Consider the following 18,333-nt stretch of genomic DNA (forward strand, 5'->3'; position numbering starts at 1 on the left):
ATAAATAAATAAATAAATAAATAATATCCCTTAAACAGTGATGTTCTGATTTCTATAGGAACATAGGAAGCTGCCATATATTGAGTCAGACCATAGGCCCACCTCGCTCAGTATTGTCTACACAGACTGGCAGATCTTGGAGATCCCAGAGCGGCTCCATCCTCTAAGGGGAATATCTTACAGTGCTCATACTTCTAGTCTCCCTTTTTCATATGCAACCAGGGTAGACCCTGCTTAGCGAAGGGGACAAGTCATGCTTGCTATCACAAGACCAGCTCTCTTCAAGACCAGCTCTGCTTTTAGATGCTACATGTCAGAGAAGTAGTCTCAAGTATGAACATGTACTGAAGATGTATAAAATCAGTATAGATGCTATAACTATCAGAAAATTATTTCTTTCTTTCTTGGCCTTCATGGTAATTATATCTGTGTAAAATGTATAAATTAGGAATATTCTTCTCCCATTGATATCTTGTAGGTATGCAGATATTTATATTTATTCTGGGCCTTTTGAGTTTTGCTTATCAACTAGTTAGATTACTTGATATAGTCATTTTGACTACTGAAAATTTTATTGAAAAGATCCATCTGAGAACTTCATATAAATGGGAAACAGATTTTTTATTTTAAATCAAAATGTTTCATTGTGGTATAATGGCATGGTCACAGGAGGTGCATTTCTATTCCCTACCACAACATTTTGAAATATAAATTTGAAACAATTTATACTGGTGCATCTCCTGATTTTTTTTTTTTTAAAGCAGCCCTTTTCCCTTGCAGAAAGGCCATTTCCCTGAAACAAGACTGCCCTTTCCTTCATTATATTTGTATGCTTAAGAAGCTACAAAAGCAGAATCAGGGAGGCTAAAAATAAAAATAAAGATTTGATTATTTAAACTGGACTTTTGATTTAAATCAGATTTTCTTTTCTTTGTCACCCTCTTTTGAACTGGAAACACAGATTTTTTTTTGTAAAGAGAGAACTGTATACAAAGCACCTTTGCCTGTCATCATGTAGTGTAATAGTTTACCTACTACTACTACCACCATGCTTGATACTGAATGTCAGGCAATTATGGAAAGATAGAAAAGGTGAGCCTTCACTCCTATGCATAGTAGCTATCCAAGCTCAGCACCTGCCTCAGAGTCAGTATTCTAATTATAAATCTTATAACTCTTACCAAGTAAAGAATATGGACATTTACAGGTATAATTCCATCTCAATATTTTATTATGATTTGACAAGATCTATTATTATTTTTTAATTATAAAAATTATGGTAAGGAGGGGTCAACCCAATTCATCCATGTTTGGAAAGATGTATTTGTTTAAGAATGAACTTGACGTTGTAGAGAGTTATGTGTCTAATGTTTTGTAATCACAGGTTTGGGTTTGTTTTTCTTTTTTTTAATGCTGGTTTTCATAAATGTATTGTAATGGTGTCTGGTGATTTTAAATTTTTAAAGAAGTATGAACATTTACTTTCCATTTCATGCACAACACTGATCTGCCCAGTAAATAACTACTTGTGTGTATGTGGGGTGGGAGGTAAGGCAGGGCAGTTACATGATGACAAAAAGCGGGCAGACTAAAACAGAAAAGAACACTGGAAAGAAGTGATTTCTAGTGTTAATACTAGATTTCTAGTTGGCTGTATATAAAAGAGAATCGTTCTAGAATATTTTGTAGAAATCTCTTCCCTGGGTAAAAACAGAAAATGTGGCAAGTGAAAATAGTGCAACAATGAGATGTAAGGCCCGTTATCAGAATGAAGTTACATTAAATCATCGGGTTGTATCCTATCTGTCTTCCACAAAGGAAAGACTGTTCTGTTTAGCCAAAGGGGTAATTTTTTTCAATCTCCCATTCCCTGGACAGCTGCCCATGCCATGTGCCACTCTGCTCTGGTAGGCTCCTCAACTTGCAGGAGCAGATTTTCAGGGGCAAAAGGGGACTGAGAGAAGGAGGAATTGATAAAAATTGCCCTTTCCTTGTGCAAATGGAAGTGCCTTCCGCTTTATTTATTTGATTTATATACCGCCCTTCCAAAATGGCTCAGGGTGGTTCACAGCATGATAAAAACAATTAAAACAAATTAACAATTAAAATCAAACTATTAAAACACAATAAAACCAATAAAACAGCTAAAAGCCCTGGAAATCAGGGCAACTATTTAAAACAATTTAAAACAGTTAATCATTTAAAACCCTGGAAGGCCAAGCTAAATAGGTAGGTTTTAAGGGCTCTCCTGAAGGACAGCAATGATCTCAAATTAAGAATTTCTGCCGGGAGTGCATTCCACAGCCCAGAAGCAGCTACAGGAGCAGCTACAGGAGAAGGCCCGCCTTATACGACTTAGGACACAATGTAGTATGTTATTATGGCTATAGCAACCAATAGGTGTGCACTTGTATTTAGGAACTATTTAAATAATAAATGTTTGATTTAAATCTCGTTTTAAATCAGCCATTTCTTCTTGATGATTTAAATAGCTGATTTAAATCAAGAAAATATCCCAAAGGCCTTTTGTTTTGACTCCAAAAGGGCTTTATGGGTCAAATGAACACACCAGAATGAGCCAGAATAGTGCTGATTAGCAGATCACTAATGTAATGTGCTCCTGACAACCTACGAAGTTGACAGCCAATGTGCTTTGCTTTATAACAGTAATCACACACTGATCTGTGCTTTCCCATTAATAAAGCAATTCCAAGAATGATCATGCAAAAACAAATAAATAAAGCAGAAAGTAAAAAATATCAGAAAATGAAAAAAATCATAGAAAATATTTGCAAATTAATCAAGTTGCTAATATAGTAAGAAATAAAACAAAAGCTATATAGGGTAGTTTGGAAAGTAAAGCTAAGTGAACATTCACAATATAATCTCCTCCTTCTTTCACCTTTAATGACCTCCCTTCCCTTAAGGGAGAAAATTTACCACTGTAGTCTACAGCACTGTGCCATTATTCTCTTGAATAGTATGGGCAGATACATATTTTCTCCGTATGTCAGATCCTATGAGACTGACAGATATACAACTCCTACTTTTGCCCCTATATCAGTAATGTCAATGGAAGTAAGGGCTGTATCATAACTCAGGCAGTGAGCAAAGGAACTGGCAAACCATATTTCTCCTTGCTTCCATCTACAGTCATACATCTTTAGGACTTGTTTTGGCTCTATATAAAGTGTAGGTTCCCTGATTTCATCTAGATACAGTTCAGCCTGAAGGTATCCTCCAGAGAGGAAGAAGTTTTAATAGATATTTGTGATATGAAAAATTGACCACCAAAATATTATGTACTGAAATTTAAAAACATAATATTTATATAACCCTTTTACCATTTTGGTAAAAAGTAAAGATCTACCAGCAATGAGTGCAAGAATATAAAAACGGCTCCTTCAAAATCCAGCAAGAATAACAGGTATATCACATGGGTCTATTTTAAAACCTATTTTTAGACTGAAAGGTTCAGATCAAAGTACTGTTAAACAGACAGCATGAGTATCACCAAATAATATCAATAGTTAACTGGCATTATATCTTTGCAGTAGTTCTTGGATTTCACCTTGAATAGAAGCAGGCATAAAATATATGGTTCATTAGTATAAAAAATAAAGAACTGGGGTGGAGGTAAGGGGGAGAAATAGGATCATCCAACATAACCTGGTCTTGTAGTAGCAAGCATGACTTGTCCCCTTTATTAAGCAGGGTATGCCCTGGTTGCATTTGAATGTGAGACTCGATGTGTGAGTACTAAAAGATATTCCCCTTAGGGAATGAGAGAAGAGCACCTTCATGCTTGCATGCAAAAGGTTCCAACTTCCCTCCTTGGCATCTCCAAGATTGGGCTGAGAGAGACTCCTGTCTGCAACCTTGGAGAAGCCACTGCCAATCTGTGTAGATTATACTGAGCTAGATGGACCAATGATCTGACTTAGTATATGGCAGCTGTCTATGTTCCTAAGCCTATACTACCACACAGCACAGTTGAGATCCTAGAGGGCCCTAAATCAGGGAGCAGAGGGAAGGCCTGTTCACATCTGGATTGTGGATCTAGATCTATAAAAATCTATTAAAAATATGTCACATGAAATGTGCCAGGAGGAGAAAGTTACATTATGAATGTAGAAGGGGGCTTAAAATCAGTGACTGAGGAGGGGAAATGGGCTGCAGTATCATGGATAAAATATAAGAATCAGATTAAGTGCAGCACTGGGAGATAACTCTGATTTTCAAGTAGGTGGTATACAACATAACTGTAACAAAACAGGCCCTTTGAAAAGTTTTTGCTGGCGAAAGGTAGGAAGTATACATACACATGATGGAAATACTTCTGCTCATATATTTAATCATTCTGGCGATGAGTTTGTGAGCAGATTTGGAAAATCACAGGTCGTAAAGATGCTAATGGAATGACAGCTACTTCTGTTAAATGAGGGCTCAAAAACTGTTCATTCACTCACATAAGCAGTTGACGGTGGGCAGTCAACTGCCCACAGTTGATATATGGGCAGCAACTAAGCACAGAAATGAAAGACTAAATCTGCACCATCAATTCTCAATAGGAACAGAAAGCTACAGTCCAAGCAGTTACGTCATATCACGTGTGAATAACAAGTGGTCCACAAAACTATTTTCCTAATCCCTTTCTGGCACACAGAAGAAAAGAAACAAGAATGGACACAACCAGGCAGATATACATGCACTAAGAAAGAAAAAAAAATCTTGTTTATCATTTTACATACATGGCAGTTGCTGTTTGGTGATACGAAGAAAAGTTAAAGCAATACGGAATCTGATTTGGAAGTGTGCATGATGGTAGGCAAGAGAGAAATACTTCCATCCTAGGTAGATATGTCAAACCTTCTTGGCAAAATTCCCTGTTGTACCAGAAACTGAAGCCACCTAACGGCGCAGCAGGGAAGAAACCTGCCTAGGGAGCAAGACGTTGCTGGCTTGAATCCCCGCTGGTATGTTTCCCAGACTGAGAGATTCCTGCCTGCAACCTTGGAGAAGCCGCTGCCAGTCTGTGAAGACAATACTGAGCTAGATAGACCAATAGTCTGACTCGGTATCTGGCAGCTTCCTATGTTCCTATGTACATTTTGATGTAAAAATATTACAAATGTCCCATTTCTTGACATCTCTAGCAATTAGGAGCATATCAAACTTCAGCTTCCTAGCAGTTACTGAATTATCTTAACCACTGTTGGGTGTATTTGTGTGCCCTGATCGGATAATCAGACGTTTCTAGCCACTATCACTGTACAGCACCAAATTTCAGCACCTTAGTGATTTTGATGCCCCTGTGAGTCTGTCAGTCCCAAGAATGCTTATATATTAAAAGGGATACCTGTTTTCTGTACATATTCCGCTTTGTATTCTTCCAACAGTATCAAAGTGTACAGTTTTTTGTTGTTATTGTTTAGGGAGATGGTTGCTGGAGTTGTGGCCATAACTAAGAGTTTACTAGATAACTAAGAGTTTACTAGATTGTAAACATGAACTGTTATAAAACCTACAGAAGTAGTAAGTTAAAAAAAACACCAGTAGCAAAGTAATCATGATATTGGCAAACATCCTAACACTACACACTAACATTACACTAGTGCAATAATCAATGTTGCACCAGTGCAAGAAGATCATGGAGTGCACTAAATCACAGGGACTGCTGGAACTTGCCTGTGAGAACTTGCCGGTGGGATTCCCAGAGGCATCTGGTGGGCCATTGTGCGAAACAGAATGCTGGGCTAGATATCCTTGGGCCTGTTCTTATGTTCTTAACTATGCTTTTGTGCAAAAGTTCCCTGCAAAACACAGGAGGCATGCCACAGGTTGCACATCTTGCTGTGCTAGGACAAATATGTTTGCACTAGTGCAACACTAGTTTAGAATGAAAGCTCCAGACTTAATGCAACAGCCTTGTGCAAGTAAAGTGTTAGGATGTCAGCCACATTTTTATATATTGATCCAACTTTATTATCTTTCCCCACAATAGTTGATACTATGTGCTTGTACGTTACGTTTGTTTTCTTTCAAGGCATTACTACCCGCTTTTAAAGCAGTAATATTGTCTATCATGGTAGCTATTTTGGCAGCCAGTTATTGTTGGAAGATATCTGAAGGACAGCAGTTAAAATGCCTACACTCTAATCAGCTAAACCAGGCCTATACAACTTGTGACCCAACAAGGTGAACACTACAGACAATAGGGGCTTAAAGAACCTTTTGGTTTTGCTGTTTGCCTGTGACTGTATAAGAGGGAGGTTGTGAAGGCCACAATATATTGCTGTGGTGATAAAGTCTGCTTGGTGGTCATCACACGTTGCACAGACGTGAATTAAATATTGCTTTATTTGACAAGTAATAAAGTCTAATAAATGAGTTAACTATGGCTTGTATTCCAAGAAGTGTAAGTTGAAGGAAACTTGTGCAAGATAACCTTCCCTCTGTCCTCTGCACTGCAGCCCTCTGCACTCCTCCCAAATGCTACTCCTGACTGTCAGGGGGACTCTCTAGAATAGCACGGGAGGCTACAAGTGGAAGCTGATTTGTTCTCCTCCAGTAGCCCCCCATGCTGTTCCCAGGGGTTCCCTTAACCCTTAAGAGTGGCTTTTTAGGGGGAACAGGGGTTGCAGTGAGGAGGAGAGGGTAGGAAGATTTTGTTGCATTCGTTTCTTTCTCAGGATCCAACCCTATATAATTTTATTTGTACTTGATTTTGATATCCATTTTCAAGTAGACCGAAACAATATTCGTTCCCTCTCTTTTTCTAGCCCTTGATATCACAGTTATCCTTTTGCTCATATAAAATAGAAGAGAGTGACATAAAAAGAGAAGCAAGTTCTATTATTCACTTCCATAAGCTGTGTGTGTTCTGGCATTCCTTTTTCACACGGAAAACTGCACCAGTAGTCATCCATATTATAAGACTTCTTATAACTCCCTTTTCCTCCTTATGTGAGAGACATCATGGTACTAAACACCTGAGCATCTCATGCTCATTTACTTTTTCATGGTACTGTATCTTCTTGAAAACTGAAATATGACATTGTTGTGATGGGTATATGTTTGATTGCTGCTCTGCGGCTTCCTTCATTATTCTCTTTCAGCATTTTTTAAACATGGCACATGCAGAAGCCAGAGAGAGATGGTGAGAGCCACAGGAAAGGGAAGGCTGAAGGTGACAATAAATGCTTGTGGTACAAAGGAGAATTAAAAAAAAGTGCCTACAGAAAATTGTTTATGGGGAGTTTAATAAATAAGCACATTTTGGACCATCTAATCACAAACCAATTATAGGCAGCATTGTATAAAACACAAAGCTAAGTAATTTTATATATGAGTGCAGCCAATATGATCTAATATTTTAATTGAGAAAATTACTGTAATGAAATGTCAATAAAAAAACTATAATGAATGGATGTATCTGTGACCATAGGAGCTACACTTCATTATGATTACATGTTTAATAAGGTGCAATTTAAAAGTCTCCTTAACAAGAATCATGCATAAGAATAGTCAAAGGGGTAACTTTTATCAGAGATTGCAAAGTTCTACTAAGCAACAATGACAAAGTTTATAGTTAATATACAAAGTTAATAAAGTGTGTCATAATATAACCATGGAACATTATATCTGTCATAAAACAAGGGTGCACCCTGCATGCTAAGAAATATCAAGCAGAGAAGCAAAACTATAACGTTCCAGGACTGTGTTGGCTTGGTGGCAGGTTGAAAAGAACTTCAACCCTGTCTTATGTTGAAAAGATTAAGAAAACGTCAGAATAGTTAACTACTAATAGAGTGTATATACATAATGTTGGACTAGGAGTGTTGTCTAGTGTTGGACTAGGACCGGGGAGACCCAAGTTCAAATCCCCATTCAGCCATGAGACCAGCTGGGTGACTCTGGGCCAGTCACTTCTTTCTCAGCCTAGCCTACTTCACAGGGTTTTTGTGAAAGAGAAACTTAAGTATGTAGTACACCGCTCTGGGCTCCTTGGAGGAAGAGCGGGATATAAATGTAATAATAATAATAATAATAATAATAATAATAATAAATCCATCAAGCTACAACACAATTTGGTTGTGAGCATTCAGAAAGAATTCAGTTTTCTTTTGCTTGGCAGACTCTTGATTTCTCAAAGGCAAATACTGAAATGAGAGCTTTTTGCATACCTGGGATAAGATTTTCTCCAGATGCATTGCAATATAAGTTCTTCTGATATATCACCAATAGGAATCCATGAAACATAGTTTGATATTCCTTTTGGTCTGGCAATAGTTGAACAGGTCTTTGAGGGAAGTATTAATTTATAATCTCAATAGAGGCCCTAATTTTCCTGAATATAAGGGACTGAGATTATGGAAGTACTGGTACATACCTGCAGAAAATGTACTAACAACTATAATGAAGCCTTTTAATGTAATCTATTGTGATTTCTTGCAATTCAAAACTGTTGTCTTATCAGTGCCATGGATGAAATTATCTTTCAGAAAGCTTTAATAGTATTGAAAGTTTATGATACATTAAAGTGCTGGAACAATTCCAAATATCTGAAATTCTGTCCAAGATTAACTATAAAGAAAACCACAGAAAAGTGACTCCCAAAAATGCAAGAAAAAAGAAGACAGAAAAAGAGGGCATTTGATAATGCAAGACTATATGTACCTAGTTTCCCTGAAATAGTACAGGTGAAACTTGGAAAATTAGAATATCGTGCAAAAGTCCATTAATTTCAGTAATGCAAATTAAAAGGTAAAACTGATATATGAGACAGATGCATTACATGCAAAGCGAGATAAGTCAAGCCTTAATTTGTTATAATTGTGATGATCATGGCGTACAGCTCATGAAAACCCCAAATCCACAATCTCAGAAAATTAGAATATTACATGGAACCAAGAAGACAAGGATTGTAGAATAGAACAATATCGGACCTCTGAAAAGTATAAGCATGCATATGTATTCAGTACTTGGTTTGGGCCCCTTTTGCAGCAATTACTGCCTCAATGCGGCGTGGCATGGATGCTATCAGCCTGTGGCACTGATGAGGTATTATGGAAGACCAGGATGCTTCATTAGCGGCCTTCAGCAATTCTGCATTGTTTGGTCTCATGTCTCTCATCCTTCTCTCGGCAATGCCCCATAGATTCTCTATGGGGTCAGATCAGGCGAGTTTGCTGGCCAATCAAGCACAGTACACTGTATACTTTTCAGAGGTCCGATATTGTTCTATTCTACAATCCTTGTCTTCTTTGTTCCATGTAATATTCTAATTTTCTGGGATTGTGGATTTGGGGTTTTCATGAGCTGTACGCCATGATCATCACAATTATAACAAATTAAGGCTTGACTTATCTCGCTTTGCATGTAATGCGTCTGTCTCATATATCAGTTTCACCTTTTAATTTGCATTACTGAAATTAATGGACTTTTGCACGATATTCTAATTTTCCGAGTTTCACCTGTATTTACTAGAATAAACTAAAGAGAAATATATGCATCACCAGATGTCTATAGAAAACAAACTATATCAGTCACATGAACCTTGCAGATTAATACATTTTTATAAGAAAAATCAATTAAAAACTGATTAGCACTATGATCCAGTTCAAAGAAACCTATAACTCATTTGGTGATCCCTTTTGAAACATAACCCTTTTCTTCTCAGAGCTTCAGTTTTCAGAAATAGCACATGAAAATGTTCATATTCCAAATATCATATTAATGCCCTCATGATTTTTCCTCTTAAAATGTAGTGCCAGCTGTTTACCAAAACACAGGACCAATGAAAGATTTGAAACATAAGATGAATGTAAGTAACTAACTAATATCCCTGCAGGAAGGAGTTTAGAGTTGGCATATGTTAGTCATTCTGAACTTTAAAACTCTGTGTGTGTGTGTGTGTGTGTGTGTGTGCGCGCGCACGTGCGTATTAACATGGTATAAACTTTAGCTGAACCTCTGTATCAATTGATCTGCCATTTACACCTGCATTCGATTTCCAGTGGTGGACTGCCAGATGCCACTGGGTGTTTCCAAGAGGCGCATGAATGTAATAGCTCTCTCCTGTTTGTCTACAGCATCTGGCATTCACAGATGTACTGCCTCTGTATATCAGCTGAAGCAACAATTGCCAGCTTTGTTATTTCAATTCTAGCTAAGTCAAGAATAAGCGTGTATAGGCTTCCTCATGCATAAAGAAGGGAAAGAGAGAAAAAAGAGTTCAGCTAGTGGCATTTATTTTTGGCTCTGGCCAGAAGCAAATACACCAGTGGAAAAATGGAGCATCAGAAATGTCTGGTCATGTCTGCCAGCAAAAACCCCTCAAATATTCTCTTTGTAAGTTCTCACATCTCGTTACGAAGATCCAGCCTACACTCTGATAATAGTACATGTGCTTAAATTGGGGAGGTTGCATGTATTAAAAAAATATATATATTATTCTCTGGGGAAAGGAAGTTTAACACCACGTATTTTTGCTTATTCCACATTCAGGAAAGCAGTGGCAAAATGTCTTGCTCTAACAATCCCACTTCAACATTGTATTAGAGCAATACAATGGTACAAGTTTTAGATGTGAGGAATATAAAATGCATTGTTTTCAGCCTTACAACTACAGCAGTTTATAGGGCTGAGTAGTAGAGTTTCAGTTCTACAGTGCAGGGGCATAGGGAGACTCCCGGTGGACTGGGGACAAAGTTGTTTTGGGGGCTAACCGCGTGCCCCCGCGCTTAAGTCACACACCCTACTTTCCAGCCCCGCCGTCGTGCTTCCCCCTCTATTTACTTGTGGTGGCGGCGGGCGGGCAGGCTTCTTGCCAGCTGGCATTCTGGCTTCTCCCCAGCCACCACGCCAGCATGCCGACTTCTCTCCAGCAAGCATGCGGGCCACCCCATTCCCCGGCCGGTGTGCTGGCTTCTCTCGCGCCAGTGCACAGGCCTTCCCATTGAGTAGGGAGAGCTTCACATGCCATGATGTCACAGCATGCAACCCTCTCTCTACTCAGTAGGGAGGTCCATGCGCAGGCGTGAGAGAAGCCAGTATACCGGCCGGAGAGGTGGGAGAAGCCAGGCTGCCGCCACCAACGGGTAAATGGGAAATGGCGGTGGGCAGGGGTACATGGGGGTGGGGCACCAGGGCCCTTGTGGGCCCCTCGACCTTCCGGGCCCAGGGACATGTGCATCCCCTCTTCCAATGGATGCTACGCCCATGCTACGGTGGCTGATTCTCTCGTCACTGTCTGGACCTTGCTGCAAATCCTAGCACTGGAATGGGCAGATATGCTGGTGCTTTCCTCATGCACAACACACTTGTGGCATTTTATGGCCACACCTCTGTTTTTAGTCAGTTAATGGGCTATTCGAGCTTAGCAGAACTTGGCAGGTGAATAATGCTCCTTTAGCTACATATGTGAAAACCACTATTTGCATCATCTCTTGAGATTGGAGCAAAATGTGTCCCCTGCCTCAGACTGCCCCCAATCTCAAAATAAGACCTCTTAATTTGCTCCCCATTCTCTAAATCCAGCCAGTCATACAGGTAGGCACTAACTTGGCTAGCATTTGTATTGATAACTGGTAAGATCCATTACCTCCAGCATACCCAGCATCTCTCCATCTGTATAGGGGATCACCACTGCTACTCTGTAGAGTCTTCACATGCTGAAACCTAGCTGGGCATGTTGCCATGGCACTAGTTGCACCACAACACACTTGGCCATTCCAGACAATGGAAGTGTTCCTGTCCCTCGTACACTTATTCAGCAACCCACTCCTCTCCAGACCTCTGGAGCACAGCTTACTTTCACAAAGAGCATGAGTATGACCACAGAGTGAATTTGTGGCTAACGGAGACATGGATGGGCTCATTTATTGGAAATGGACACATGTTTTGCAGTGCATCTAACACAGTAGCAGCATGCCTGGCTGGGAGTGGGAAGAGAGGGTTAATAGGATCTTTTCTGGATGTACTGTGTGCAGAAAGGTGGCGGGGGCAAGGGAGGAAGATTGTATACATTTGTTTCATTCCAGTTATTTTCTGATGATTGAACAACAAAGATTGTGTTATACATCAGTTAGTACAAAACTACATAGAGTACATATTGCACTGAACACATCTTTTAGTCCTTTCTTAAAGGAAAAACAGATATCTAGGCCTTGAGTCCTGTTCCATGGAGGCTTACCAGGTGAACTGGATCTATGATCCTGTGTTTTTGGAGATCTCCAGTTATGAAGAAACTTACTTCAATGTTTGTACACATTTCAATTAACAATAGTAGGAATTAAGGGGGGGCAATGTTATGTTGGATGAAAAAGTAAGTGTGCTTCTGCCACCATCTCTGAGATCTCAGGGGAAAAATGTTCCACTGTAGCGACTATATTATTTAATAGTTAAATGTTTATATCCTTTAAAAAATTCATACATAAAAAGGCAATGATTAATCTGAGGATAGCATCGAGGCCTTTTGTGGAGTGGTGCTCCATTGGCAGAAGCTTCTTCCATGAAGAGATGGAGTGTTCATCTTGTGCAAGGACTGTTTGCATAGGTACAACTCTCCACAGAAGACGCTTCCACTGATGGTCTGTATGGTCTTTCTATATTCACACTAACAAGCTTCTAAGTAAAAGCATATTTAAAAGCAGTACTGCATTTTGGGTTTGTGTGTATTACATAGCCTCATCATAAACAAATTATTAAGGTGTTTCATGTTAAAGCTCTGGCACTAAGGAACAATTGTTTGACTGGTCCTTACACCGGTGTGGCTTTAAACTGCTGTGGTGGCATTAAACCATGCTGTATATTGCTGCAAGGTGAGCATGCAGAATCAATCCCACAAACTGATTTTTCCTCACTTGTGAACAGTGCAAGACCAAATAAAATAAAATTTAAATAAAAGGGTGATGAGTGAGAATTTTGATTGTGACAGAACACGTGCAAAATATACCTCAGAAACACTATAGGTGGATGAACACGAAGGGAGCCGAGCCTGGTTGTGCAGTGGGGGAAAAGAAAACATTGTTAAAAAAGAAATGGTGGCACAGTAAGGGTCTTTGAAGGTATTCTGTTTAGGTGGTTCCAGCACTGAGACATTAGCAGGGGGTTCATTTAGTCTCTATGACCAGATTCTTCCATTTGCAGATTTTTACAGATTAGGCCATATAAGGTGGAAGCTTTACATACAAGTATTTTAAGATTTTAATTACATAAATATTGATAAGCAAGGTTTAGGTTTTAAGTCTTCAAAAGAGTAACATAATGAGAATTAACTTGTTAAAATGCAAAATGTGGATTTTCAGAACTCAGTACTGAATTCTGTAGACTTTAGCACCGCAAAATTACAAAAGGATGATAATATCTTAAACACCCCATTGGGCAACTGTTTATTTTTATGTTCTCAGAAATCTATTATATTCAAATTTTATAAAAGCTATATATATTAAAAATGAAAGAAGAAATGAAGATTTTTTTTAGTTTGTATGGGAAAAACTAGCTTCACTATTACTTTAAATTCTACAACATAAACATAAACATCTTTATGCCAGAAGTCCCACTGAATTCAATAGAATCTATTTCCTGGCAAATATGCTTAAGATTACAGCTGTGATCTTACTGTAAAACTATCCCACAAACCACTGTCTCCTATTCAAGACTCTAAGAGTGTAAACATGGTAAGTGAACAGAACTGTCTCCTTACCTTACCCAACGCACAAATTTATTTATTTATTACTTAACATATTTGTATACCACCGCAAAATCATGTCTCTGGGCAGTTTACAATAACATACAAATTAAAACAATATTAAAACATGAAATACAACACAATATTAAAACTGTTAAAAGCTACAGATTTAATTAAAAGCTTGGGTGAACAAATGTGTCTTGCCTTTTAAAAAGTTGTCAGAGATGGGGAGGCTCTTATTTCAGCAAAGAGCGCATTCCAAAGTCTTGGGGAAGCAGCAGAGGCCTGTCCCTGAATGATGAGCTGGTGGCAACTGCAGACAAACCTCACCAGGTGATCTCAATTGGCGGTGGGGCTCATGGTGAAAGCATTATCTTAAGTACCCAGGGCCTAAGTTGTTTAGGGCTTTATAGGTTATAACCAGCATCTTGTATTTTGCCTGGAAACTTATTGGCAGCCAGTGTAGCTCTTTACAGGAGTAATGTGGTCTCATCGAGATGACCCAGAGACCAACCTGGCTGTAGCTTTCTGTACCAACTGCAGTTTCTGGACTACATACAAAGGCAGGCCCACAAAGAGCACGCACATGGCAGTAATCAGGTCTGGAGGTTACCAGCAAATGTACCACTGTTCTGTTATCTCAAGAAATTGTGTATCTATTGAAGCTGATAGAAAGTACCCCTGGCCACTGCCTCAAACTGAGACACCAAGGAGAAGTTTGGATCCAGAAGCACCCCCAGACTGTGTAAATGTTCCTTCTGGGGCAGGGTGTCCCAATCCTGAACAGGCAGATCAAAATCATCTCTCGAGTTCCTACCCCACACAATAAGTACCTCCGCCTTATTTGGATTCAGTCTGCTGTCCCTCATCTAGCCCATCACCGTCTCCAGGCAGGCATTTAGGAAGGTTATGCCTTCTCCTGATGATGACACGGAGAAATAGACTTGGGTGTCATCAGCATACTGACACCCTGCACCAAATCTCCTGATGATCTCTCCAAGCGGTTTCATGTAGATGTTAACCAAGATTGGAGACAATATGGAGCCCTGAGGGACACCAAATGCAAGTTCAGATTTTGAAGAACAACAGTCTCCAAAGTACACTATCTGAAATCTGCCTGAGATGTAGGAGTGGAACCACGGCAAAGCAGTGCCTCCCACCCCCAACCCTCTCAGATGTTCCAGAAAGAGACTATGGTCAATAGTACTGAATGCCTCCGAGAGATCCAAAAGGACCAACAGAGTCACACCTCCCCTGTCATTTGTCCCACCTCCAGGGCAAATGAGATGTCAAAATATTGGACATAATGTTGTGAAGGGCAATTAGTGGGCTGACCAGTCTTGTGTGGTCAATTATTTTATGAGAATCTCTATTCTCACTAATGTTTTTCATATTTACAATGCAAAAGTGAATACAGCTGGTTCAAAACATGGTGGCCAGGCTACTGTCAGGGACTAATCACCAAAATATATCATCACAGTGCCAAAAGAGTTAGACTTGTTCCCAGGCTCAATTCAAGTTGTTGGTTCTTAAAGCCCCAAATTTCTAAGGGGTCAGGATATCTGAAAGACCATCTGCTCCACATGAATCTGTTAATCAGTTAAAGTCTTCTAAGACTGTTCTCCAGGTGCCCCAACCAGATAAAAAGCCCTTTCAGTGGTGATGCCCAAACTTTGGAACTTCCTTCCAAGGCATGTATGCCTGGCAGTCTCACTAATACTTTTTTGGCACCAGATGAAATCTGCCCTGTCCCAATATTTTTAATGTTGGGTTACTTTTGCTGTTTTTATCCCTCCTGTCCAAAATGTTTCTATCGGCTGTGTTTTTTAGTGTTAGATTTTTAAGCTGCTGTGGTGTTTATTGTTCTATTTTTCCATTGTTCTATTGAAAGACATGATTTCATATTTTTAACACTGAGACATGTTTTGATAAGGTGGGCTATAAATGCTTATAATAGAATACCTAGGATCTCTTTACAATGAAGGCATAGTTAGTTTCTATTAAAAGATTCTTAGTATGCCATTTTTTCTTAAGAACATAAGTAGTGCCTTACTAGATCAGGCCAAGGTTCACTAGTTTTTTGTTTTACAAAAATGCCCGTAGGTACTACAAGGTCCAAGCCACCTTAAGTGGTGCAGCGGGGAAATTCTTGACTAACAAGCAGAAGGTTGCTGGTTCGAATCCCCGCTGGTACTATATTGGGCAGTAGCAATATAGGAAGATGCTGAAAGGCATCATCTCATACTGTGTGGGAGGAGGCAACGGTAACCCCCTCCTGTATTCTACCAAAGAAAACCACAGGGCTCTGTGGGTGCCAGGAGCCAAAATCGACTTGATGGCACATTTTACCTTTACTACAAGGGCCGCTGAAAAGTTGTCAGAGGTCCACCACTGGACCACTCGCTGCCTACCCCAGAATAGGGCCTATGCAAGTATGGTCTAATGCACACAAGCTCAGTCCATACAATTGTTATCTCTCAGAAATGGAGGGATGGGAAAGATCACACTGACTGGGGACAGACATGTTGCTCTCTGTGGCTGAAATCCTGACTAAATTTACTCAAGGAATTCCCATTGAAATTAAAAGGACAAGTTAGGCATGTCTCGAGTAAATTCAGTCAGGATGTCAGCCTATGAGCACAGGTCTTATTCCAATATTTATTTTATTTGTACACCGCCCCCAACTTCCATCTCTGGGCAGTTTACAACAGTGTAAAATAGCCAAAGTGTGAGCTTCAGATTCATCTGGGAGGGCCTGGGGGCATAGTTCCGCTACCTCACTGCTAGTACTATTGCTACAAATATTTATATACCACTTTTCAACAAAAGTTTTCAGAGTGGTTTATACAGAAAAATAATAATATATAAAGATGGTTCCCTGTCCCCAAAGGGCTCACAATCTTAAAGCAGCGTAAGGTAGACACCACCAACAACACTGGAAGGATGCTGTGTTGGGGTTGGATAGTGTCAGTTGCTCTTCCCTGGCTAAATATAATGGAATCACCACTTTAAAAGGTGCCTCTGTGTTCAGTTAGCAGGAGTTCTACACAGTTAGAAGATCATGTGACTTGGGGGTAACATTTTATATACCAATTTATTGTAACATCAAGAGGTGGAGTGTATTTCCTTATCAGATAAAGCTCTAGCTGATTAATCAATGGGGACCAATTTGAATTGATTAGGGGATATTCTAATCAGTAGGACTGAGAGTTAAGGGCAAATTTGTTTATTTTGGTATAAGCATTATTCATTCCTCAAGGAATGAATAAACAGGGAATTAACAGGAAATTTAAAAAGAAATATTAGTGATGGGCTTTCTTACTAAAAAGTTAGTTAGTTATAAGTTTATTCGGTCATTGACCAGCAAATCTTACTAAAAATGAGAATTGACTTTTGTATATTAAGTTATTTAACACTTCCTGAAATATCACAAAACAGCACTGATAAGAGTACTGAGTTTTGCTACTAAGCAAATTTATGTTAATGTACTAATGATTAACCAATTAATCTGTTAAACAACAGAAGAGTAACATTATTTAGTCAACTGACTACCATAGCAAATATTATGGCTAATTCTAAAACATTGATACTGTGTGCTCATGCATGCCCATGCGCACACACTTACATATATAATGTGATAACATTAACTGATTCTGACTGTTATTCCTATGCTATGCCCTGGAAATATTAGCTTTTAAAGCATTTTTTAGCTTTGATCTCAGTATGTGAAGGGACCTGGAAATAACTGAATCCAGTAGTTCTTAGAAATAAAAGTTAAGTGCAACACAAACTCATTACTTTGGGTCAGGCTTCACATAGGCACTTTATGCCCTGCTGGCAGAAGGTGTTTAGGATAATATATTGTCCAATCTTGTGTATTAGGCAATGGTGGCAGGATGGAAGGAAGGAAGGAAGGAAGAGAAAGAAAGACAACCGCCCCAGCAATATTTTGATGAATTCCCTTAGTAACATATTTGGGCTGAGCATAAAGGATTTTTAATCATATCTGACAAGGCAAGGTTACTCTGACTTCTTTATTAATATACACATTGGAGCAAACTATGCGAATTTTTTTTAAGAAGTATTTATATTTTCTCATTAAATAGCCTGAAGTGAGAGGTACCCTATATTATTATTTTTTATGACAAATTTTTCTATGATTTCATCAGTTTGCATCCTCATTTGCATGAGTGGAAATAAGCTTATGCAATAGGACTTCTCCAGCCCTTGATCCTTAGTAGTTCCCTGCACCCACTCTGCCCTGCAAAAAAGGCACTCATGAACATCTTCCAGAATATTAGGCATGTGCACAGAACCGTTTGGCACAACATTCTGGGAGCACTGAACGGGTTCCGTGGACCAGCGTTCGAGCAGGTTTGGGGGGGGTTCTTTTAAGGGGCAGGGGAGGCATTGCCTACCTACCAGCCCCTACCCCGCTGCTTTGTTCTCGCATAAAAAGTGGGCACGCATGGGGCTGCAGTGTGCCTCCCTGTAGCCCTAGTCAGTGGCGCGTACATGTGTCGGCTGTTTCTGGGGCGCCGCTGAACGGGCTGAAGGGAGGGAGGCATGCTGCAGCCCTACATGCCCACTTTTTACGAGAGCATCGGTGGGGGGAAAGTGGTGGGGCTGGGGCTGGCAGG

The 18,333-nt window shown here is 39.5% G+C and overlaps 1 protein-coding gene across 37 annotated transcripts in view; it reads right to left on the reverse strand.

Annotated features, from left to right (window-relative positions):
- GPHN (gephyrin) overlaps positions 1 to 18,333 on the reverse strand; it is a 556,374-nt gene that overhangs the window by 97,139 nt on the left and 440,902 nt on the right. For 28 of the 37 annotated variants that reach the window (XM_053285016.1, XM_053285048.1, XM_053285057.1 and 25 more), the window contains one exon: positions 12,959 to 13,000. The exons of the other annotated variants lie outside the window; for them this stretch is intronic. In XM_053285016.1, the coding sequence (XP_053140991.1) occupies positions 12,959 to 13,000 (42 nt within the window). The remainder of the gene's footprint in view (positions 1 to 12,958; positions 13,001 to 18,333) is intronic. 37 annotated transcript variants of the gene reach the window in all.

The sequence above is a fragment of the Hemicordylus capensis genome, chromosome 1 (assembly GCF_027244095.1).
Source record: "Hemicordylus capensis ecotype Gifberg chromosome 1, rHemCap1.1.pri, whole genome shotgun sequence".
In the NCBI taxonomy this organism is placed as follows: domain Eukaryota; kingdom Metazoa; phylum Chordata; class Lepidosauria; order Squamata; family Cordylidae; genus Hemicordylus; species Hemicordylus capensis.